Source organism: Mustelus asterias, chromosome 25, assembly GCF_964213995.1.
Source record: "Mustelus asterias chromosome 25, sMusAst1.hap1.1, whole genome shotgun sequence".
Classification (NCBI taxonomy): domain Eukaryota; kingdom Metazoa; phylum Chordata; class Chondrichthyes; order Carcharhiniformes; family Triakidae; genus Mustelus; species Mustelus asterias.
The window spans coordinates 28,105,054-28,131,747 of NC_135825.1; the positions used below are offsets into that span (position 1 = coordinate 28,105,054).

The window sequence follows — 26,694 nt, forward strand, 5'->3', positions numbered from 1 at the left end:
ATAAATCTTGGCCTAGCCAGTGATGGGCACATGCTTGAGAGAATTTTTCAAAAGTTTCAGACCTTGGGTCTGAAAAGTTGTAAAGTGTGAGATCAAGGAATAGTATCTAACTTTTTGCCAAAGCACTTTACAGTCTTCTGCATTAATTGGTGAGTTCCAATAATTTCAGATCATGACCACTGCTGTCATTTATTTTCATCCGGCAGATGCTGTTAATAATTCTGCTTTAATCATTCCTGCATCCCTCACAACCACAGTCCTTCCCTTTTGTTCTTTCCACCCTTCCCACTGCCCCTTTCAGTGCTTCTAGGCTTGCTTGAAAATTGTTTCATCTGTAAATGTAACGTTTGCTAGTTCTGATGGAAGGCCACTAGCCCCAAACATTTAACTCTGCTTTTCTTCTCTCTCATATGCTGCTTGACTTGCAATAGCATAGTCCAGAGTCAATGCTATAGACAACAATAGCAAGCCAAATTCTAGACTTTTGGTAGGGATGAAGTCTATCAATTTAAAAACTGTTTAATGACACCATTGTATCCTAGTGAACAACTGTGAAGAAGCATAGAATCCCTATAGTGCAGAAAGAGGCCATTCAGCCCATCAACTCTGCGCTAAGCAGCAATGATGCAGATTAAGGGGTGAAAGGACCTCCTGATTGGTATCGGTGGAGGGGGCCTGAGTACTAAGATGTCATGATGAGCAGGCCATTAAAGACAACTGAACAAAAATCTGTAAAAATAAGTAAAATGATAACTTTGAGAAGAAGTTAAGGTATAATCTGTTGAATTTAAATCATTTTAAAACTTGCATACTAAAAATAACTTTTAAGAATCTTTTAACTGAAACCTGCTTGCATTAACACCTGGAGAAATGGGACTGGGAGAACTGTACAGCCACCTAGGGAGGCCTGAAATAAGCAATTGATACTTATTCAAACCTGACAGCTCCAGAGGAATTCGAGGTGTGACACCATTGCTTGGTGTGACAAAATCATGATGCAGGGAGTAAATGTGGAAAGCAAAGTATAAGGTGAACTTCTCTAGTAGATTTCCTGTGCATCATTACTTAGGGTAAAATATGCTGTTCTGCTATCCCTGTGGTCTTGTAACTGGAAAGACAGATAGATGATGGCCTGTTCTTCATTGCTCTAACATATATAAAAATTGAAGCCTCTGTGAATTGACCTAATTCTGCAATTAGAATTGTAGATTCTAATTTACAATTCAACTAAATAAGAGTGTCAGAGGTTGTTGGGCATGATAACAAGGATGTGAGGGGTTGTGGAGTGGAGAAGGAATGGAATATGACTCTAGTGCAATACTCGTGTGTCTACAGGACGGGTTCAACAGGCAGATTATCATCTCACTCCAGGCACAGTATTTTTGAGCGCCCGTGTTCTGGGCTATCTGTTGTTTGAAGTCCGGAGCTGACCAGCAAGCTATAAGTGGGTTCGATAGCACACTATTAATACGGTTTCAAACTTACAAATGTATTTAAACAGGTTCCAAGTTTTATATAAAAATGACTTTAGGCCCTGGAATGGTTCAGGAAAATATATATTTTTAACTGAAGAAGTGAATGAGTTTGTGAGACCCTTTTTTCAAAAAAAAAATTGGCTTCTAATCATCGATTGAGAAAACTTACTGCTCAAATGAAATAACTGTTGATTTTAATGTAAGTTCTACATGATATTAAACAGAGACTTCAATCACTGCTTTGTTTTCAAGTATTTTTGAAAAAAATGATAAAGTTCACAGAGGACAAAGTGACACACCTTTGTGTGGATGCATACTAAGAAATTCTGCAGGCAGCAACGTTCATAACACAAAGTTATGATAAATTCTCTATCTGGGGGAAAAATATGCAGTCCAGGTTTTTGAAACAAGCTGAGACCCTGAAATCCGAAGAAACCAAAGACAATCCAGGAGTACACTTATTTAATTTTCGGGAAAGTTATTAATGCAGAACTGTTTTGGACATCAGTTACTGAGGGGAAAATCATTTGAGAATGTTTTGAGTCATTCATAGTTGGATTCGGGGCTGAATGACCTCCTCATGTTGTTATGCTTAGAATGAGACCTGGCAGGATTTGATTTTCAGGCAGTTGGTACATGAGGCCATGGTTACGATCCTGAAGGCTCTGGATCTCACTGGTGGAGTATAAGGTGCGCAGGAAGAATAGAATTCTCCACTGCAGTAGCTGCATTGTTACAGAATTTAGCCGAAAAACAGTATGCTGTAGGAGCTTGTTATCCACCGGAAAGAATGGGACTGTCCTGGCAGATAATAGAAATTAGTGGATAACTTGAGAATACAAATTGCTATACACTGCTCACTTGGAGCAGAAGTAGGCTATTTAGCCTTTTCCGCCATTCAATAAGATCATGGCTGACCTACCTCAGCTACACCTCTACGCACTATCCACAAATCCATTGGTTTCCTTAGCATCAAAAATTCTGTCCACAGCTGAGAAATATATTCAATAACTAAGCACTTACAGTTCTCTGGAGTAGAGATTTCCAAAGGTTCACAATCCATTGAGTGAAGATATTTTCCCCTCATTTCAGTCTTAAAAGGCTGTCCACTTATCCTGAAACTGGCCCCAGGTTCTAAACTCCCCAGCCAGGGATAACATCCAGCATCTACTCTGTCAAGCCCCTCAAGAATTTCACACGTTTTAATGAGATCTCTCCTCATAGGACAATCCTGTTATCCCATGAAGCAGTCTAGTGAACCTTCATTGCATTCCCCCTAAGGCAAGTATATCTTTCCTTTGGTAAAGTGACCCAAACTGTACTCTCGGTGAAGTCCCACCAAAGCCCTTTACAATTGCAATAAGATTTATTTTCTGTTCAAATCTGCTGTTCCTTTTTTTGCTACGTTCCTTTCCGTATGCTGCCAAGATCTGCTCATCCTGCATAGCTAACTGATTAATTCCTGGTGTTGGCTCAGCTACAGACCCAAGATGAGATTTCATTTTAACATGCAAGTTCTGATTTTCAAGTTGGCAGCTCCACGGAGGTCAGTGCTGTGGCTGTCAATGGAATTGTTCACCTTTGTACCTGGGGATGGTAGTGTTTGGTCTGGAGGAATGTATTTGGCTCACTGTTTTTGGGTCTGTGTTAGACCTCGTGGCTGGAGTTGAGGGCAGGATAGCTGTGAATCAGCAGGCCAGTTGATTGATCAACTGTGTAGCACCTGCTCATATTGCCAGCAGGCAGTGGACTGTAAATTGAAACAAAAAATTGCTGGCATCCCTAATTCCCAATGGTGTGTGTTTGTTTATTGGAAATATATATTGAGCATATTATATATCATTTTTAACTGTTACCTGGGTAAATTCAGCTGTATGGTGCACTTGAGTCGAAACTCACTGTTCTTTGTCTCGTGCAGTAGGTTTTCTAACATCCATCTGAAGCACGAGAACAGGCTCTTGGCTTGTTATCTAATCTACAAGATGGCATCTCTGATAATGTATCACTCACTTAGTATTGCATTCAATTCTTGGAGGAAGGCTTAAATTCACAACAGCTGATTTTTGAGGCATGAGTGATATCAACCTATTTAACTTGACCTTTGAAAAAGAGCTCTGGCAATGTCAAAGTTAGCAAAGCTAAGGTGCAAAAGGGGTTTAACCGCGACCATTACTTTAGTTGAAAATGGAAAGCCCAGAGTAGGAAAATGGTTTGCGTTGCTTGTTCCGTCAGTGTTTTGCCTGCACCTGTTCCTCTTCTAAAGGAACTGACATATTGCCATACAACTCCAAGGGACATCAATAACCCAGTGGTTTTGAAATGCCCATTCTGACAGACTATTCAGCAGTGGAGGTCATAGCCAATTCATTCTTGTTCTGATGTAATGTATGCATACACACACATGGACCATTGGACTGAAAAAAACTGTTGGAATTTTCTAACTTACTCCTACGCGTGCTTTCTAGGTGTGGTGCGCTAAGATCACAAATTAATATTGACTAGGAACTGAGCCTGGGGCCTTATTAGTCTGTGCAACTTAATTTTAGAAGTCGCCCTATTTACTGACTAGATAAGGTGTTAAGATTAAAGGGACTTCCAGAAGAAGGGCGGTGACAGGTGCGAAATGTAGCCTTCGTTCACCATTTTTATTTGCATTTAAATATGACCGTAAGATTATTTTACATAAATGAAACGAACAATTCCAAGAAACTTTTACATTTCCTTTGCGTATTTCAAACTGTCTAGGACTGCTGACCTGTTCTTTTTCACTTTGTTAATGGACTCGAAGGTCATTTCCACAAGGACTAGTGCAGTATTTGTTGATGTGTTACCAACTGGTGCTTTCTGTAAGAAACACACATTGAAACTGTGTTGTTTGGAAATTAGAACTGACATAAAGACCACCAATTTATTCATTCCTGACATACAATTTGGGGCGGCACAGTGGTTAGCACTGCTGCTTCACAGTGCCAGGGACCCGGGTTCGATTCCCGGCTTGGGTCACTGTCTGTGTCGAGTTTGTACGTTCTCCCTGTGTCTGCATGGGTTTCCTCCGGGTGCTCCCGTTTCCTTCCACATTCTGAAAGACGTGCCGGTTTGGTGTATTGACCCGAACAAGCGCTGGACTGTTGCGAATAGGAGAATTTCACAGTAACCTAATTTTAGTGTAGTGTAAGCCTTACTTGTGAATGATAAATAAACTTGCTTACAATTTGAGTTCAGATAAATGTATTGGGCATATTTAGCCAAAATTAACTCGTTAATCCAACATTATGGAATTTAATTTTGTTTTGAAATATTTTTGTTTCCAGTTGGGGGAAAAAAATTCCTAGATTAAAAATAGAGTTTATGTGCACGTATGAAGAAACATTTAATGGGTGGCAATATTGTGTTACTAAATTAACACCGTTTACTTTCAGTTGTGACATTATGTCGAGGCCTTCATTGATGTGTATTTTTAATTTATTTCTTGGAAAGAACTGGATTAATTCACAAAAATTCACTAAAAATTAAACATGTGGGTGACTATGGCAAGGCACATTTATTATGATTATTTGCTTTTTATGTTTGTGCTGCATGGTAGTTGGAATCTGGATCTCTGACACTCTTGCAAGATCAGCTCTTGTTTCACTATCATTTGTGAGATTTCCTGTGTTAAATTCACTAAAGTGAGATCATATAATAATATGCATTTATACTTGGCTTCCTATCAGTATTAGGGCCATCTCATACATTTTAAAAATACTTTTCAAGTAATTTAAAATATACAATTATTTTACTTTTTCTGCATGTTCGTTACTGTTAATTTGCTATCCTAATATCCATGGGAATAGTAAGTTATCTTGACAACTGCAGGCAACTGTTTTAACTGTATACACGGACTGATGTAACAATACCCTGTGTCATAATCAGCACTTTGATTGAAGTTATGTTATTTCTATTAGCTGTTATTACAGATCCTAAAAATGTGTATTTTGCTGAAAAGATTATTTGGCTGAATGGAAAAAAATACTGTGTATGTGGTTAAGGATTATTTTGCAAGGTAGGCATGGGTGAATGGAATCGTATTGAACGGTCAGAACAAGGTTGCAGTGAACTCTTAATTGCAGGTGCCACATGAGATATTAATGTTGCGGTATGTTGTGAAGGATGCAAGGTCTTGAAGGGTTGAGAATCAGTTGGGAGATGCAGTTATTCAGTTAATCATTAAGTGAATTACATTGTGATGGTTTTGTAAATTGGACATTTTCTAGATGTAAAATGCAGATTAAGCTTTTGTTTTAGCTCTGTTCTTGTGATGTGGATGAGTCTGCCAGGGCTACATTTATTGCTGACACCTGGTTGCTCCTTGATTTGCCACTGCCCTTTTGATGCTGGTTATCCCATGATGCTGCCGTGGAGGCAATTCCAGGATATTAACTCAAGTCAGAATTGTGCGCGACTTGAAGGAATTAGTGTTCTCATGACTTATTGCTCTGGTCTTAGTGGTAGAGATTGGAGGGGCAATGAAGTATTGGCCAAATAATTCACCAAGATTACTGCTATGCATCCCGGAGATCATATGTGCTTAAGCATTGTTTTTTCACTGCTGCTGCTTTTAGTAGTGTAAATGAAATTACAATGATCAAAATTTGTATTTGTTGTAGGATAAGTATCCTTTACATGCTATGCAGTAAAGCTAACTTAATGGTAGTGTTGCAACATTAAATGGAGTTGTGTGTGTAGCGAATCAAAGATATCAAGGTCCATTTAATTGATTTGTTTCTATCCCTATATTGTACTATTGCTTATCTATTATTATAGTAAGCTTTTGAATCTTTGACCAGAAATTCGCTTCTCAACACTTGAATGTGCTTAAAGTCTGGGCAATTGACAATTGTTATGAATATTTGGAAAGCAAAATTCATGATAGAAATATGCCGAGAAGAGAATTGTAAACAGACTCCTTGTTTTTAGCAGAATGCAGCAAAATGGACAATGTCTTTGTTGCAAGGCTTTTATAGTCCACTTCTTACAGTGTTGTCGATGAGTATTGTGTTCATCTGCAAATGTGAAGCACTGGTATCTAAATTGAACAACTTTCTTCACCCTTCCTTTTTGACTGACCTTTTCTAGGTAAGGGAGAGTTAATTATTGTATTTGAATCTAAGTACTCCAGGCTCCCCTGATGCCTAACTTGATTTAAAACCAGGCGGGTCCAAAATTCAATCCCTAGTTTGTACTGAGTTAATTGATCCTGATCCAACTGACAGTAAGGGTTTTGCTCCTGTATTAGGTAGGGGAATTACCAGTTAAGGTCTGCATTAGGAGTCATTATTCAATGACTCCTGTTGGAAACGCATATGTGTTGACATTGGATGAAAACATGATTGGATACCTAGCTGTGATGCCCCTGCTCCTGTGGTGAAGTAGTCTGTTGACATACAGAAATATTGGCTATTTAGACAAGCTATCAAAGGGTATCAGTGACCACCGGTCAGTAAGGTTTTGTGCCAGCAGGGGAGGTGAAACTTTCATAGTTAAAGAAACAAAACCAGAGAATCTAATAAGCTTTAATGGTCTTTTGACAATTCTGATTTTCTTGTGCTAAAAATGACAATTGAGTATCACTACTGTTGATCCGAGAGGAGGGGGTGCATATGGTGTCATAAATCAGGTAAGAAGTTTAACAACACCAGGTTAAAGTCCAACAGGTTTATTTGGTAGCAAAAGCCACACAAGCTTTCGAGGCTCGAAAGCTTGTGTGGCTTTTGCTACCAAATAAACCTGTTGGACTTTAACCTGGTGTTGTTAAACTTCTTACTGTGTTTACCCCAGTCCAACGCCGGCATCTCCACGTCATAAATCAGGGCCAGGAGCTGGGGGCAGGGGGAATGGTGGGGGTTCTCAGTGTTGTAAAGTTTCAAGTCATCCAGAGCAGCAGACATGACAGACTGGCTTAAAAAAAGAATTTATCAAGCTGAGAGTTCCGATTTTTAAAAAATCTGGTCTGTCAGTGGCAATTTCACTCGCTGCTGCACTGCTTCTGAGCTTTGGGTGGTTTCATGGTTCCAAGAAAAGCTCTCTGTTGGCTACAGATTTGAAATGATTTTGTAAATGTAGTATTTCTTTGTCGTCACTTTCTTAACATCTGTTGATTGCTCTGTGATTAATTTTCCTTGGGGAATTAGCACTGAGTTTCCAATTTCCCTGTTGCTGCAGTCACTCTGCCTACTGTAAGCTGCTGTCATAAAAGAAAGACAAAACCTACCTATATACAGCACCTTTCATATCCAAAATTGCTTTACAGCTAATTAAGTGCTTTTGAATTGAAGTCACTGGCATAATGTAGGCAATGTTACCAATTATAGAGCAGGTCCGAGGGGATGAATGGTCTATTCTTAATGCTCGTATGTCATTCTGGGATGGATGAGATAAACCGAGCTTGATAACTTTTGTCGTCCATATTTATTTTGTGGATAGAGGCTGAAATCATGGCTGGAGTTCTGTTTATTTTGTTGCTAGTGTAAGTTTACTGTCAGTAGGTTTTGTGGGGTGAAATTGCCAGGACAGATGTGCGTAATGTACTCATTGTGAATCAGTAACCTGTTTTACACTGCACATGATTCTCAAGAGTCTTTTCCATTGTTTATAATCAAGTCCTTTTGTCTACTTGTCTATTGTCCCACTCTATTGTGGTGCTTTTAGGAGTTTTTTGAGGTATTGAAATATCGTGATAAAGTTGGGTTGCATAGTAGATATTAAAATATATTTTAGTGAGAAGCAGCAATCAGCAGGGTCTTCAGAATTGCTGATGAAGGAAATACAGATGTAGTTGTGAACCATTCAGTCTTTGACCTCCGGCCTCAGAGACACCTGAAGGTTTCAACACTTCTGACTCACAGTGAAGACCGATGTTCAATCATTTCACTTTGTTGCTCAGTCATTTGATCTTTCTACCCCATGAGATTATTAATAAAATAGAATCCCATTACATCCCTTTTATGAAATAATTTTGAATAATATCATCGCCTCACTATAGGAAGGATGTGGAAAAGATTGAAAGGGTGCAGAGGAGATTTACAAGGATGTTGCCTGGATTGAGTGGCATGCCTTATGAGGATAGGCTGAGGGAGCTCAGTCTTTTCTCCTTGGAGAGACGAAGGATGAGAGGAGACCTAATAGAGGTGTATAAGATGTTGAGAGGCATAGATCGGGTGGACTCTGAGGCTTTTTCCCAGGGTGGAATTGTCTGCTACGAGAGGACACAGGTTTAAGGTGCTGGGGGGTAGGTACAGGGGAGATGTTAGGGGTAAGTTTTTCACACAGAGGGTGGTGGGCGAGTGGAATCGGCTGCCGTCAGGGGTGGTGGAGGCGAACTCAATAGGGTCTTTTAAGAGACTCCTGGATGAGTACATCCTGGATTAATAGGATGGAGGGTTATAGGTCGGTCTAGAAGGTAGGGATGTGTTCGGCACAACTTGTGGGCCGAAGGGCCTGTTTGTGCTGTAGTTTTTCTATGTTTCTAATATCATGTAACCCAGACAGAAGAAAGTTGCTTTCTATTTTTAAAGAATGGAAAACATTTTGTTTAGTTTATCTGCGTTGCAAATATTGAATCTTCCCCAAATATGAATTTACTTTCACCGTGTCTGTATAGTGCAATTCCACATGTTAATGAGGGCTGAGGAGTCACTGAAATGTGTTAACGTCTGCACAATTTAAGAATATTTCATGATGTCGTTAAAATACAATTTGTAGGTTCTGGTTTGTTTATTAGTCACAATGGGTTCACCTATAGGGAGTACTAAAACTTAACATTGCATTATATTGTTGCAGCTCTAACTGACCTATATGCTGCATGTCTGTTGGACGTTATTTGTAACGAGCTGCCAACAAACATGATTGGTGAATTTATTGGTGAATCTTGAGAGGGCAAATAATATGATGCATGATTGAGGGGGGAGGAATAAGAGGCACAGAATAGAAGCACTGGGGCCCATGATTAGGGTGAAAGTGGATGGGACAAAAGATGGGAAGTGTGACAGAAACACAAACATATATAGTTTACAGAAATTTGCGTGTGAGGGGGGTTGGAATTTGAATGTTGTTGCTTTTATTTGAGTGTATTGTTTTATGGGATCTCCTTATCAACCAATCCTGAAATGGCTATGAATGTTAGGTGATATACTTTAAATTATGTTGCTTTGCTGTGGTGATTGTGTGCTGCAGTTTTTGCATTTTCGTCTTCAATCCTATTTTGGTGCATCATTAAATGTCTCTAAATTGTTTATTAAATCTCTTTCCTCACAATTTATTTTCTTTAAACTGTGTGATGTCTGTATGTATTTGTTGACAGGTTTGGGTCACTGCATTTGCAAAGAATGCTGGACAGGTAAATCCTTCCACCCCACCCAAAAACATGTTAGATTCTCGGATCCAGATCAGTTTTTGGTGGGATGGGGGGTGGAATCTGAGAATTCTCTTCTGCCTCACTGTGCAATTAAAAACAAATCTAGGAAATCACTGGCCCTGATAATTCAATGCAGTCTTTATTCCAACCAGAAATAGATCCAGTTTTTACTTGAAAAAGAATTCCGTGAACTCTGTACATTTCATCAACTGTTGGACAAGCAATCAGCCTGTTCCTAAGGTGTACTATTCTCCTGGAAAAGAACCACCTCCTCCTGGAAGCTAACCTAGACCTGGCCTTGTACAACTTAAAATTGTGACTGTTGGCCTTCCCTAAACTTAAAAAATAAACTGGAACAAATTGTCAACTTGAACACAATTTGTTCCCTTTGTTATCTATAAACCAAATCTTGATCAGGACACCCGAAATCTGTGCTTTTCTAAAGTGTAGAGTCTCGCATCTTTTACTCTGGCTTGATGACTACAATGTTTAGCTTTAATGTCATCCACCATATGAGGTGACCAGAACTGAGCATGGTATTCTAACTGAGGCCTGACCATGGTCTTGTCCAGGGACAAAATATGGGCATCAATTTTGCTCCAGTAATGATCGTAAAAGTGTCATCATTGAGCAACGTTACTCCACCTAAACTGACAGCAACTTCTAAAATCCGAAGGCCTATTTGGAAATCCTGAAGTTGCTGATTCTACATGTCCCTGCTATTGAGACACCCCAGACTACAGTCAATGGAAATCTATTGAATTGATGAGAACTTCCACTTTTATACTGTAAAAACCCTTGAAAAAGTTACTTGTTGATGGGGTGTGTGCGGGGATTAATGGCGTATTACCTTCTAATTACTGTTAAACATTTTGACTGAACCCGAAAAGTTAATTATATTTGAAAAGTCAAATTTCTCCATAATAAAAGTAATCATTTAAAAAAAATCTCCTTTTTGAAAGTTTATCTATTTTAAATTCTCTCAATTCAATCATAACTTATTCTGCTATCTTAAAATATTAACTAAAAGTGAACAATATTAAATGTTTGTAATTTCCTGATGTGGCTGTGTGAATACCATATAGTGATTGGTTGCTTACCTGCTTGTTGATATCAATGCTGCTGCATGCCAAAACACTACCTGATGTGGTGCCAAATTCAACCTGCTTTTGGAAAATAGATTGCTAATTCTTTGTGGGCAGCTTTCTTTGAAGTCAAAAGTGGGTGCCTTTGTTTCACTGGTGGCTGCAAAATCCAGGCCAGAACGATTTGCCTCTTAGACAGTTATATAAATGCATCCTGATACCCTGTTCGGTCTCACTGTCGCTTCATTGAATTGTTCATGCATTTTTTGGAGATCAGTGCATTAGACTAAGTTGGTTTCTTTCTTTCTCCACCTATCTGAATGCTTTTTTCCTGCTTCATGTGTGAATGTTCACCTAGATAACACTGCACTTTTCCAAATTAAGCATCATTTGCTGGTCATAAATCCAGTTCATCAACACATGAAGCTCTTCTTGAGAGAGTCAAACATCAGCTGCAATTCTGCATTCATACAAATCTTAGTATTGTCTGCAAGCTTGTAGATTTGATCCTCAACACCAATACTTGCATCTGGATCGTTAATAAAAAAATAAAGTGCAATGCTCCCAGCACCGATGGCAACTTTCTGAACAGATGCAAATCCATGTCAGGCCTTCCTGCCAGTTATCAATTCGAGATATTACTACTAATACCGGAGGCTTTGATCTGACAGACGTTTTGTCAAAAGCTTTTTAGAAGTCAAGGTAGTCAGTGTCTATTGGGGGTTCCCTCAAAACCACCTTGGTAACAACATTATAAAACGGAGTAGGAGTAGATCATTCGGCCCCTTGAGCATGCTCCACAATTCAATAGGATCATAATCAATCTTCTACTTCAATTCCACTTTCCCACCCAATTTCATATCCCTTTTTTTCTTTATATCTTTTGAAGAAGTCAATCAGATTTTTAATATGCTTTTTTTTTAAAACCATGTTTGGTGCCCTAATACAGTTCTCTCTATTTAAGCAATTATATATTACACTCCTAATGATTCCCTACGCATCTCTCCTGTTCCTAATTTCAAATTAATTGGCCTATAGCTACCAGGGTCCATTTTGTCTCTTTTCAAAGATGGGGACTACATTTGCCTCTTTCGGATCTATAGGAACCATTTCAGAGTGGCATTGAACTATTAGAAATGCAGTGAGTTATTCAAAATAATAGGTAAAGTGTTGCACATCAATTAACCAATTTTCCTGAGAATGTTCAAGGGCATATCCTCTGCCCAGGCTCCTCTATCTTCAAATTTTTAACAAAGTTCTATTTTCATCAATATTATTCCCAGTTCTATTATTAAATTCTAATAGTTCTAATATTTTCTAGGAAAATAGTGAAGTCATAGTTATTTTATGTAATATAGAAAACATTAGCAGGGATTAAATTGGCAAAAGCGGTGAAGTGCACAATTTTTTAAAGACAAACCATCAACACCAGCAATGCAGTTAAAATACGATAATGGTGCCATGTGGTGCCACAGCATCATGACATCACAGCTAAAATCTGCACCTGATTGAAAAACATTATTACATCACAAGAGCTCAGTTGTGATTCATTTAGTGTTTTGTGATTTACTATTACATTTCCCTCCACACTCAAAGATTCAGAAGTCGCAAACTTCTGACATCATGTGTGTGGTATTTGGAATACATATTCTGTTTAAAAAGAATACCAACAATTATCGCTCGAATTTCAGAAAATTCTAAACAAAGAAATTATACTTTATGCACTTTAAAAAAATTTTTGGCGTATCCTGGCAAGATACTGTGATAGCAAATCTTAGGACATCTTGGGCAGCAATATCTTGATTTCCACAGTTAACTGCACATGCTCATTCTCAGGGTGTTGTTTGATTTATTCTTGAGTAAATAACCTCAGTAATATTATTATTGCAAAAGGTAGACCATTATTAATTTTAATCTTGTTGCTATTAATCTATTCCCAAGGTTTATCTGTCTCTAATTCCAAACTATAAATCCACTTTTTAATGCAGTATCATTGAATTCAGTGGTGCATAGTTTTACTTGGCTGTGATATTGCAATGTTAGGATCCTGTCCATACCTGGTTTTGGCTTAATTAATTCTCTGCTGCTTTTGCTGATACATTAATTTGTCATTCTGTTTGCTATTTTGGATCTAAAACATAATGATGCTTTTACAATTACCTGCTACCTGACACCATTGAGCTCTGTAAAGATGCTTGTTCACCAATTTAGGGAAAACATAGCTCATTTATTTTGCAGGTTAAAACTGTACAAAGGCTTGCAGCCTCATTGTTGCAATCAGCTCCCAAGATGACTGAGTACAGAAGGCCGCGCTTCCTAGGGTGATCTCCTACCCTGCTCTCTGATTGAATCCCTGGGCCATGTGACCCTTATGGGTGGCACGGTGGCACACTGGTTAGCACTGCTACCTCACAGCGCCAGGGTCCCGGGTTCAGTTCCCGTCTTGGGCCACTGTCTGTGTGGAGTTTGCATCTTCTCCCTGTGTCTGCGTGGATTTCCTCTGGGTCCTCCGGTTTCCTCCCACAGTCTGAAAGATGTGCTGGTTAGGTGCATTGACCCGAACAGGCGCTGGAGTGTGGCGACCAGGGTAATTTCACAGTAACTTCATTGCAGTGTTAATGTAAGCCTTATTTGTGACTAATAAACCAGACTTATTCTGCAGATTGATCCTTAAAGGGATAGTTACCACAAGCTCTTGATCTCAACTTTATTACTGTGATAAAGAGCTAGACAGAAGTTATAGCAAGATCATCAAATGAATAGAGTCTGTGGTCCTCACATCTGAATTTGCTAATACAGCAAACTCTTGATCAGTCAAGCTTAGATATCACAAAATTCCATTTGTGTTGAAGTTGTCAACCACACGCTGGCAAAGTAGCAAAGCCATAGAGCAATGCGCATGATTAGCTGAAATTCCATAGTGCTCGATCTGGTTTCGCCAAACTTTTTGGTGTTAAGAAAAATAATACTGAAATCCTTTGCAGAAGTGTGACTTCCATTGCATGAACAAACCGGCCTCTTCTGCCAGGTGTCATGTGACCACGCTGACCAATCAGAATGGAATGCTTAGAACTAGGCGTACTCATACTATGAAATGCTGGACAAGCCATCATTTCACATCGAGGTTTCTCTCTGAATCGCTGTACAAAATATGCGAGTATGGTGAAACCTGTGGTAAATTTAAGTGTTCATTGCAGAGAAGGTGAAGTTGATGGGGCAAGTGGAATAGCGTGGCTTGAAGCGGGAAGTGGACATCGTGAAGGACTGGGAGATTTTACCATAAATGTTTGTTCACCTTTCTGAAAACCAACGAGAGCACCTTGGCAAGGTTCAACAAACGGGCATTCTTGAGCAAAAAGGGTGAGAATGGTAGCATATCCCAAGGTTGAAGAAGCCCTGCTAACATGGTTCAAGGCAATCTGAGCAGTGGATGTTCCCATCTTGCTTTTGTTTGCCTATCAGGCCAAGTAGAGAACACATGCATGTGGCAAATTAAGCCTCTGCAGCTATCTCGAGGCTCTGCTTAATCTGAATTCCAAGGTGGTTTCCTGGGATTTGACTCATTGAGAATTTACTGTAGTTAGCTCATAATGATGTTGGGAGGAGGCTGGTATTGGATTGCCACCTCCCTGCTCAGTTGGAGATGTTGTGAAAAGTGCAGAAAAGTAAAGGTTGCCTTGCCCTTTATAATTAAAACAAATACTCAAAGCCATATGACCTTCTTATTGAGGGAGCAGTGAAGGTCATAAAGATCATTGTGTGTAAGCCCCAAAAAGACTGAACTTGGAACTGGGTTGGTTGCCTTGTGGTTCATGTCATTGACTTTATTCACAAGGCAAGTAGTTATGAAGCCAGTAACATTTAAAGCTGATCAGTTCATACTTTTAGTTGCAGCTGTTTGAAAAACTGGACAGTTTTATAAAAAATAATATTTCTTCTAGTAACGTGTAGACAGGAAATGATCAATTTGTATGATATGCCATGAACACTGTCCTTTTTTCAAAACAACTTATCACAGCAAAGTGTGTTTTTGTCTGTGTGAGCTTGCCACAACAGCAAGATAGCTTATGAAAAATAACTGCCCTTTATATTGTTTGATCTTATGCAAACTGGAAGTAGATTTGACATTTATTCCTCAAAAATGAATAAATAAATTTTTATGCAGCATCAATATATAATGTTTTCTCTCAATCTAATTCATTTAATATGCTATGTCTCTAAAAGACTCGCCTGGTATACTACTCTCAAATTCATCTGTTGTGTTACATTTGCCTTCCCAGTGTTAGAGTCCTCTCCTTATGCTAATTAAACCCAATTATTTTCATAACTCATATTAAAATCACAGAATATTTCCGACATAGAAGGAGACCATTCAGCCTGTCTGTGTCTGTGCCCAGCTGGAAGAGTTACCTTCAACCCACTTTGCAGCTTTTGGTCCATTGCCCTCTAGTTACAGCAATTCAAACACTTTGGGTGGAATTTTCCTGCTCTGCCCGCCATGGGAATTGTAGCGGCGGGGGGGGACAGAAAATTCGGCGGAACATGCAAAGGTTAGTTGACCTCAGGCGGGAATTTCCGGTCTTGGGGCAAGCGCGGCTGGAAAATCCCGCCCTCTAAGTGCAATGAGGATGTCTGCTCTACTATTCTTTCAGACTGTGTTCTATGATGTCGGAAAATGTAAAATTGCCCATTTTAGGCAGGAAGAATTAAAAAAAACTTTACCTAAATGGTGACATTGCACACCACAGATGCCGAAAGATCTGGGTGCATGAATTGCAAAAGGTTAGCATGCAGTTACAACAAATAATTAAGGAAGATAATGAAATGGTATCGTTTATTGTGAGGGGAATTGAATACAGAAGTAGAGAGGTTATGCTTCGGTTACACAGGAAATTGGTGAGATCACATCACAGTCTTGGTCTCCTTATTTAAGAAAGGATGTAAATGCACCAGAAGCAGTTCAGAGAAGGTTTACTAGTCTAACACCTGCAATGGGAGATTGTCTTGTAAGGAAACATTTTACAGGCCAAACTTGTATTTGCTGGAGTTTAGAAAATAAGAGCCACTTGATTGAAACATACAAGATCCTGAAGGATCTTGATAGGGTGGATTGAAACATAGAAAATACGAACAGGACTGAGTCATTCAGCCCTTTGAGCCTGCTCCACGATTCATTATGATCATGGCTGATCATCCAACTCAATAGCCTGATCCCGTCTTTCTTCCATATCTTGTGATCCCTTTTGCCCAAGGGCTATATGTAACTCCTTGAAAACATACCATGTTTTGACCTCAACTGCTTTCTGTGGTAGTGAATAATCAAGGACCACACGCACCCCAGACATACTCTCTTCCATCTCCTTCCGTTGGGAAAAAATACAAAAGTCTGAGGTCACGTACCAACCGACTCGAGAACAGCTTCTTCCCTGCTGCCATCAGACTTTTGAATGGACCTACCTCATACTAAGTTGATCTTTCCCTACACCCTAGCTGTGACTGTAACACTACATTCTGCATTCTCTCCTTCCCTATGTACGATATGATTTGTCCATTTAGCGCGCAAGAAACAATACTTTTCACTGTATACTAATACATGTGACAATAACAAATCAAATCAGATAATAAATCACCCTCCCACCCAGCTTTGTGTCATCTGCAAACTTGGAGATATTACGTAAACATGACAATCAATAGGTCGGACGTTTCGAAGGACATCGATTTCTCAGTGGTTGTTGGTGAATCTCGGGGATCTGTTTTTTCATGTTGACTGCAACCTCTGGATTCTTTGGTTAGTTTGGACATCATCTGTGGTTATCTTCATTAGGGTCGACACAGTGTTTGAAGGTTGGCTCAGTGTTGAAGTGTTCTTAACTGAACTACTGTCTTCCCCAATTGTTTCAGGTATTGTCAGGTTCTCAGGTATGTCCAGGTCTTCACTTGGCACAGCTTGCTGTGGTGCGGACTCTTATCCAGCCAGGTGCTCCCCATTAAGCCTGCGGTCTGTCCATTCAACTGCACGTTTCCATCGATACGGTCCCTCAACAGAACCACTTCTCCTGTATAGGTTTTTCGTATTGGCTTTGAGGATTTCAAAGCAATATGTTGTAGTTTTTCTTAGTAAACAGTTTCTGGTACCAAGGAAACTGTTGCTCCATTGTCCACCTCCATTTGCACAGGTTGTCCATTCAGTAAAGGAGTGACCCAGTATCAGTTTGTTGCACCTGAAATAGCCAGTACATTCAATGACAGTTCATCTTCTGACTGTGAATCTGGTCTCTTTTTTGCACCCTTTTCATATCACTTGGATACTTTTTCCTCTATTTGGTATTCCATATGATGCATTCGGCTTTATATAGTTCTTGCTTGGAACTTGTTGTTTCTTTCTTCGACAAGCACGTGCCCCTTTCTGCCACAATTAATGCATTTCACGTCTTTGCTCCAGCAATCTGCTGCTGCATGCCCAGTTTTTGCACATCAGTGGCAATTTTGAACCTGTGTCTGTGTTCCAGTCTCAGCTGACATTTTATGGTTTCCACTGCTTGAACTTAACTGTTGAGCTTTCTTGGACTAGAGTTCAAAGTAAAATAGGTAAAACCATGCAATCATTTAAAAATTAATTGGCTGTTTTGATGAGTGTCTTTCTGGAATTGATGAGCTAAAGTTGGTCGATTGACCATCCTTTTTTTTTGTGAACCATCTTGCTGTAGGCTACTCAATTCAAAATTCTGTAATGGGCCACAATAATGAGAAAACAAATGTCCTGTGTCTTTGGAATGTGATTTGTTTTGACTGTTTATTCTGGAGCTGAGATTTCTGGCTCACAAAGATGGGTGGTAATGCTTTTCTCAATTTATCCTTTTGTTACTTTTCTTTTTCATGATGGTTGATCCTGCAAGGAAGTCAGCATGACTGTCAACTCCAATTTAAATAAAAGATGTACTGTATTGCTTTTCACTTAGCTTTATTCCTTGTGGAATTGTGCCAGCAACACCTGAGAAGCAGATCCTGGTTTGTGTGTGTGTGTATTTATCTTCATACACGTCTCTCTCCATATATCCACATAACTACTACTCTCCGTATACCACACCTACCTCATATGCATATATAGAATGCATAAATGTGTTTATAATAGTCTTTTGTACCATGCTATATCTGAGGTCTACTTGAATAGAAAAATACAGATACCCAATGTACACGTATATTGTGTTGCAAAGTTGCATTTGAGATGCAAGAGGGAGGTCTACATGTTGAAGATGCACCATTGGACGTTCTTGCACTGAATGCTTCAATTGCCGGTCACCAGAATAAATAGCAATTATGTTGTTTTAAAAACCGAAGGTGCTGGGAATATTCAGCAGGTTAGGCAGCATCTGTGGAGAACAAAACCATGAACGTTTCAGGTCAATGACCATTCATCAGAACAGGGAAAAGTTAGACATGAAGTAGTAGGTCTTAAGAAAGTGAAAGGTGGAGAGTTGGAAAATGACAGCTCTGTGGTAGGGTGGGAATCATGATGTGGAGATGCCGGCGTTGGACTGGGGTAAACACAGTAAGAAGTTTAACAACACCAGGTTAAAGTCCAACAGGTTAACCTGTTGGACTTTAACCTGGTGTTGTTAAACTTCGTAGGGTGGGAAGACAGAAGATAGTTGTTCATGGGCAAAATGTTTTATACTTTGGATATCTCCAATACAAAGTCGTTGAGGCAACATGAATAGCTGCATTTGAGGAGAAAGGAATAGAAGTATACCCTGGTGGTGCTAGATAAAGTAGGATGGAAGGAGACTCATATATAGCATAAATACCAGCATAGACCACGTGGTCCAAATGGCTTGTTCCTGTGCTGTCGGCTGAATCTTACCATTCCCCAGAAGGTGGGAAGGGAGGTTTGGGTAGTAAACTCTGGGAGAGTTGGGTTGGATCGGCGTCCCATTGTCAGGGCATTGTTAGAAACTCTGCAGGCCAAAGATTTTATGATTTTGAAAATATCTCACATTAAGTAATTGAGGTAGTTAGCATAGCTGTGTTTAAGGAGAAAGGAGTAGAAGTATATCCTGATAGTGTTAGATAAAACATTGGTGTACATACCCAAAGGGTGGCATGATGGTACAGTGGTTAGCACCGCTGCCTCACAGCACCAGGGACCTGGGTTCAAATCCTGGCTTGGGTCACTGAGTGTGTGGTGTTTGCACATTCTCCCTGTGCCTGCGTGGGTCCTCCGGGTGCTCCGGTTTCCTGCCACAGTCCGGAAGACATGTTGGTTAGTTGCATTGGCCATGCTAAATTCTCCCTCAGCGTACCTGAAAAGGTGCCGGAGTATGGCGACTAGGAGATTTTCACAGTAACTTCATTGCAGTGTTAACTTAAGCCTACTTGTGACTAATAAATAAACTTTTAGCAAAGGGCATGGTTATGGGACAAATAAAGATAGAAAAGATTCCTATTGAGAACATGTGTATGGCAGAATGATGAACAGTTGCCTCCTGAAAGCAAAGACAGTAAAATCAAAGCCTGCAAAATTAAGGTAGAGGTTATGATTTGAAATTGTTTAATACGCTGTAAAGTGCCTCATCTTGTACGTTGAGCTGATCCTGAACTTCATTGGAGTCCAAGGGCTGAGAGATCGGGGTAGGAGCAGGATGGAGAATTAAAGTGATAGGTGATGGTGATTTCATTGTCTTCTAGAAGCACAACAACTGAAAACTATTGCTCTTGGTGGACTTTCTATCCCTGACTTGAAGTGAATGAGTTAATCAGTTATGTGCATCACACAGATTTTTTCCCAATTGGTAATCAATTTCATGGTACTTTGTAAACCTTAATTCTGTGAAAATCAACTTGTTATTTGTACACTTTTTAATGAAGAGTGCGTATGATTTACTATTTGGATTCAAATTTTATACAATGAACCAGATAATATGTTATTAGCTCGTAGTGCAATGTTCATGAATTGTATTCGATCATACGTGTAAGATTGGACTGTAAAATGAGACTTTGCAGACTGTGTGAAGGGTATAAAACCTTTCCAGCAGAATGAATTGTTGTCTGCACTGTCAAAATAAATTTGTTCTGATCTACTAACCCCCTGAAGCAATATGATGTCAATATGTTCCAACTATGGAAAGCTTGATGCTTGTTCTGAGCTAGATTACAATAAAATGTTGTGCTTGATAATTGCTTGAGGCAGTTGTCATTTATTCTGTGCAGGAAGTTTTTATGTCTAATTCAAAATTTAGTCAATTAATAGTTATTGTTATTACGCTGCACATTTTGTATGGATGACTAAAGATACAATTCCCTTTAGCAAATAGCTCTATTTCCTGTTTGCATGTAAATTCTAATCATTAGTTTTGTGAACTCAATTATTGCTGTGATATTGTTTTCTTTTAAATATTTGTATAAAATGTGCAGTGATTAGTGTAAATCAGTTCATGACCAGTTAATACTAATTTTATTTTTGCAGATAATATAAATATAGAATTGCCATTTTTACTTGAATTTATGGACCAACAAGTCCCAATCATGATTCTGGGATGGGGTTCCAATGATTCTGGGATGGGGTTCCAATGTCATTTTCAGGGGGTTGTCTTAATACTAAGTTGATTTGTGTTGGTTTCTTCTTGCAGCTTGCTTAAAGAAGGTTCTAAGATGTACACACAGTCCAAATCAAAGAGAGCCTCAAGTTTCCATGAGTTTGCAAAAAGCACCAGTGATGCTTGGGATATTGGGGATGATGAAGAAGAGGAGTTCACGTCTTTTGCTTCCCAAAGCCTTAATTCAAAGGTTGCAATGGCAACAGCTGCTCAGGTCATTCAGAACCACAATAAATTGAAGGACTCTCCTGGAGAGAAAATGCAGCAATCGGAATCAATCGATGAGGTTAAAAGGAATGGCAAGGTGGTCAAATCGAACAGTGAAGTGCAACTGTCAGTGTCTTCAGGTAAGGACCTGTTTACACTTCTATAGGCATAATTGGAGCGATTTATGTTCTTGATCATTGGAGATGTTAATTGTTAACCCTCTATTTTATTATTATTCCTTGATGTGTAAATAGGTTGCCCATGGTGTTTCTAAACAATACCTTAGTATGTCTGTATGTGCATGCTCCTGTGTATGGTGGACACACCAAAAAAGAAGCTGCAAATAAAGCAGTTGCATATTGACCATTCTAAATGGATGTAAGCAACACCTGAAAACCACCAACACTTATAAATTAAGAGCTGCGGACAGCCTTCAAGACACCAAGGGTGGGATTTTCCGGCCGTGCTCGCCCCAAAGCTGGAAAATCCCGCCCAAGGTCAACAGACCTTTGTATGGTCCGTGTCCCGCTACAATTCCCGTGGCAGGCGGGACGGGAAAATTCCACCCCAAGTTCATTTGCAACTTAAAATATGGGACATGCAGGTAAGCATGAGGTGGCAAGCTGTGAAAAGCTGGGCTTTTGTGGAACGGAGATCTCTGTCCAATATCCAGATAAACCACTGTACCGCTGGGATTGAATGCTTCCAAACTGTATCCCAGGAATAGCTTGGTTTTTCTGCTGCTATTGAAGTTGGGTAATGTGCAAGAACCAAGAACCAGGAAAACTGCCCAGTGCGGTTCCTGGTTTAGACTGGAGATCTGACTTGGATGATAAGAATTCACTTTTTTCCATTCCTGTCAGATGTTGAGGTATTGCTAGTTTCAAACTTTATTTGGCAAAGGGCATGGGCACAGATTGTGAAAACAGCCATGCAGGAGGCAAGCTTTAGTCAAACTACAAATAGAGCATTCATAACTCAACAAACAACGCATGAGAGGCTGAACCTAATTGAAAAAAGTAAAATTGCATCTCACTTCACTGGTACATCAGTTACCAATGAGATGTTAACAACACCTTAACTCCACAACATTTAAAACAGTAGCAACTTCAGCAGGTGGAGGGAGGGCATCCTGGTTAGGGGTCTGCAGGACATCAATTTTGCTGCATCTCCAAGGTACTCTGGTCCTCCATCAGTCATCTTGCCCTGTGCAGTCTGCTACTGTAGCAGATTCCAGGATCAGGGCATTCCTCCCTCAATGCAAAGATCTTGCAGTGGCAATGAACTGGGAAACCCAGCAATAGAAAATTAGTTGAAGTCATATCCTTCTGGCAGGTTTTCAGAAACTGGCATAATTCCAAATGAGGGCATAGCAAGGAACATTGCAGGAGATACAGTCAATCCCAGGATATTTGTTTCATCTAGTTGACTGTATGGCCATTTTCAAAATAAGAATTTCGGCGATCAGAAACTCACCATATTAGAGTCCATTAGGTGTCCCTAATTTACAAGGTTCACTGTAAATATATAATATAACATATTTATATTTTTGATAGCTATAATTGTCAGGTTTTTTTTTGCATGAGAAGAAAACAACTGAATTAGGGATAATTTATCAAACTAAAAGATAAAAATATCAGGATATTGGAAGATGTAGGGTTAGGAAGCTCAGAGAAGAATGCTACGTATGCTTGGAACTCTGAAACCACCTCAAAATGAAAGCTTTTTCTGCAATAATACAATTTGAATTCTTAATTGGCTAACAATTCATCTCTTAAATAATAGGAAGAAATCATTGTCATCAGAGGTTTTCCCAAAAGGGGATTTTCACAGTAACTTCATTGCAGTGTTAATGTAAGCCTACTTGTGATTAATAAATAAAGATAAGGACTCTGGCTGCAGTTTAAATTTTGTTAATGGCACTTTGGATTTAAGTATTTATTTATGGAACCTTATTTTTGCAATATGTTCCACATGGATTTATATTGCCTAAATATGATTGATTTTCACATTTGTATCCATAAATAATCCAAGTGTAAAATGTTATAATTTTGAATTGTCCTTGATGTGGAGAATAGATTATTACCTTTTGGTATATCTTCATGATGAGAATGGATGGCATAACTGACAATGCAAGTTAATTATGTGTGAACATGATATTCCTGATTAGAATTGGCATCTGAACTGTGTAATAAGGCCTTTTAAGCATTTTTAAGTATCAGTTTGGCTCAGTTAGTGGCTCTCCTTCTGAGTCTGTCGTTTTGTGTTTTAGCCCCATTGCAGACTTGACCATACAATCTTGACTGCGAACCTGCATTATTGAAGGTACATGAAATGAGACTTTAAATTGAAATCCTGTCTGCCTGTTGAGGTGAATGTGAAGGATCCCCTGGTGTTGTTGCAAGAAATGCAGATAGTTTACCCTTTTGTCTTGACCAATATTCCTCCCTTAGCTAATGGCACCAAAATTGGATTGTTTGGCCTTCAGTTTTTTAATGCTGATTTTGGGACCTTTCTGTCTGTGATTTGGTTGCTTTGCTTGCTTATGTAGCAACATCAACTCCATTTCAGTAGAAATCCATTAGCTGTAAATCACTGAGGATGTCAGGTGGTACGCAAATTCACTTTTCTGTATTGTACAGTATTTGGATCATCTCACCTGCCTTCAGAAAAGGACACATAGATAAGTAGCATATTTAATGTGCATTTATTAGTGATCACAATTCTTCAAATCTGAGGAATCCCACTAATGAGTTGCACTAGGGCATAAAATTTCTCAGCCCAAGTAGTCTTCACTTAAATGACACACTCATTGTAGAAAATTGATTGGTGCATTTCCCTCCTCACATTTCGCTCCTAAAAATAATCCATGGAAGAATTGAGTTGACCGTTGCTGGAGTACAGTAAACTCATAGGATTCATAATTGCATATCCTTTCATTTATTACAGGTGGAGACTGAATGAACTGCTGTACACTCCTTCACTGACAAGTCTCTAATAAGACCTCATTCCTCCTCATTCATGCCTCAGTGGTAACTTTGACCCTTAAACGTACAAATAAAAGGGGAATGAAGTGGATATCATATTTGTTTGAGTGGTTATTGGCCAGCGAGTATTGGTTGCCATTATGAGGAACCTCCTTTTTGGTTTAATCGTTAAGAAGGCAACGTAACATCATAGCAAAAGAAATCTATGTGTGCAGTAAGAATTTTGCATTTCTAAGATGCAGTACATTGATCATCTTGCTCAAGATCCCTGATGTAGAGAATTGCCTGTTGATTCTGAAAGTGGACACAAGACTGTAATGTGGGTTTGCAATTTCAGTACTGCCAGTGGGAGAGAGGTGCCCCTCTGTGTGGCTTTTTGTGTCTTAATTGTACCTGCTGGAATAGTAATGTTTTCTCAGGGTCAAAGTAAGGAATGGAGATTTGGGTCATCAACATAGAATCATAGAATCCCTACAGTGCATGAGAAGCCATTCGGCCCTTGAGTCCGCACCAACCCTCTGACAGTATCTTACCCAGGCCTCTCCCCCGACCTATCCCAATAACCCCATACATTTACCATGGCTAATCCCCTAAACTCAATATCTTTGGTCACTGAGGGACAATTTAGCATGGCCCATCCATCTAACCTCCTCATATTTGGAACATCCTCATTGAATGGCCACCCTCAATTATTACTGTTTGATTTGGGTCTACTATATTAGGAACTAGTTCTTCAGGTCTTAGCTTTGTGGCTAAGGTCTACAGGCAAGGTTAAAGGTTGGTGAATGGGAACAAAGTTTAAAACTTTAAGGGTAATGACTGCTTCAGAGATGCCATTTGGATAGAATCCTTTTCTGAGATTTGTCATGTGGGTGAACTATTGCATGTCCTAATGGAAAAGGAACATAGAGTATAATTTTCTTAGTGTACTGCATGTGGAAGCCAAACATTTAGTTCCTGTGTATTAATGGAAAGGTCATGGCCAACGAACGGTGCTTACTGTTTTGTAAAAGATTTAGCAATTTATGGTAAAGAGGGGATATGGAATGAGTTCCAATTCTCCACAAGTTGCTGGGTGAGTTTCAAAGCTTTGTCCTTGGCCTCAAGAAAACAGGAAAAAGTGCAAACTTGTTGTAAACCTCCCAGGAGCATTCATTGTGCACTATGAAATTGCTGGATTTAAGATATCAATATGATTAATCTTGCAGCAGGCTGTTAGAGCTTGTAATTCATGTCATAAGGACCCCCTCAAAGGTGTGATCTATGACCTTCACATGGCACTGAAACTTGGCTCAAAAAGAGGCCAGTTAAGCAGTGGATTTTCTCTCCAATTGATTCTGCATTGTTCACAAGGGTCCCTGGTATCTAAAATTGTCTCAGGAGTCTGTTTTGTTAAAACTATTTGCAACCAACACTGCTGCAACTACTCAAAAATGATAACTCCCAGGATACAGCTCTTTTGAGATGTGGCTCACCAACTTGAGTTCCAATGCTCCTGTTGTTAGTAGCCAACTTGAAAGAAGAGCAGAGGGGACTGGTTCACAGGTTGAGGCACCATGGATGGAGGTTGATCAGAACTAACTATTACTCCACCCTCCAAGAGAGCCTGCAGGAAGAGAATGTTCTTTGATACACAAAATGTCAGCAGAGTTCTTTGTGAGAAGGTTGCAATGCAGACAGTTGGTCATCACATGTGATACCCTAAAGGTGGACTCTACTTCCTGCAGGGCCTTGCCAGTGGTGATGGAGGTGAAGATAACCCTCAATTTCTATGCAAGCCGTTCCTTTCAGGTAGGGATCGGTGATGTGCGACGTCACTCAGGGTCACACTAAGCCAAGGTCTGCCTTCAACAAGTGTAGATTTAAGTAGCCACGTGTCTACAGTTGTATCTTTCCACTGCTGCGCTACTGATGATGTGGAAGGTTGTCATCTGCCACAGTTTCAGTTTTACACCTTGGCCACTAAGATCTATCCTTGAAAGATTTCCCAAATGTTCTAAACTAACGTGTGATGCACAGTTGGACATCACAGGCTATCACATTCAGTGAATGGCATCCTGGTACAGGAGCATTACAAGTTCTTAATCTTCTATGGCATGTGGTTTCAGTTCCTTTGCTGCACTAAAGATCAGGTCATTCCCATGAATGGGAATGGATGAATTGGGGTGTTGAAACCATGCTTCTGGTGCTTAGAGTTTAGGAGTGTTCTGCCTGGCAAATTGCTATAGATTGTGGTGGTACGCTGCACAATGCACAATATTGCCCTGTGTTTTTCAAAGGGAAGTAGCAAATCCTTTCCGAGAAGTGCCAAACATACATTCTGCGGTGAATATTTCTATGTCACTGCAGATTGAACTGAGCAGTAAACTACAGACCACAGTAATAAACTTTTTTGAAGTATCAAAAAGATAGAAATTACTTCACAGAATCACAAAATTGTTAAGGCACAGAAGGCGACCATTTGGTCCATGTTTGCATTGGCTCTCCAAATGAGCATCATAACTAAGTGCCTTTCCCCTGTACCTGCACATTGGGTTCTATTCATGTATTTTATTATTCAAATACCCTCTTGAATGCCTTGATTGAACCTGCCTCCAATACAGTTCCAGGCAGTGCATGAAACTTGCGTGAAAAGTTTCTTTTCTTGTATCACATTTTGTATTATCCACAAACTTTGAAATTGTCTCCAAGGTCTAGATCATTAACATATGTCAGAAAAAGTAAGGGGTCCCAACACCGACCGCATGGGGTACCGCTTCAAGACTTTCTCCAGTCTGAAAATTATCCATTGACTGTTTCTCTTTGCTTCCTACTATTCAGCCAATTTTGCATCCACGTTACTAATGTCCCTTCCACGATAACTTTTTTCTCAAGTCTGTTGTATGTCATTATTGAATGCCTTCTGAACATCCAATTACATCAAAAGCATTACACTCATTGACCCTTTCTGTTCCT

At 39.5% G+C, this 26,694-nt stretch overlaps 1 protein-coding gene across 3 annotated transcripts in view; it reads left to right on the forward strand.

Annotated features, from left to right (window-relative positions):
* The window catches only part of LOC144511874 (TBC1 domain family member 22B-like), a 322,468-nt gene that overhangs the window by 25,164 nt on the left and 270,610 nt on the right, over positions 1 to 26,694 (forward strand). For all 3 annotated transcript variants that reach the window (XM_078242287.1, XM_078242286.1, XM_078242288.1), the window contains one exon: positions 20,579 to 20,892. In XM_078242287.1, coding sequence (XP_078098413.1) covers positions 20,579 to 20,892 — 314 coding nt within the window. The remainder of the gene's footprint in view (positions 1 to 20,578; positions 20,893 to 26,694) is intronic.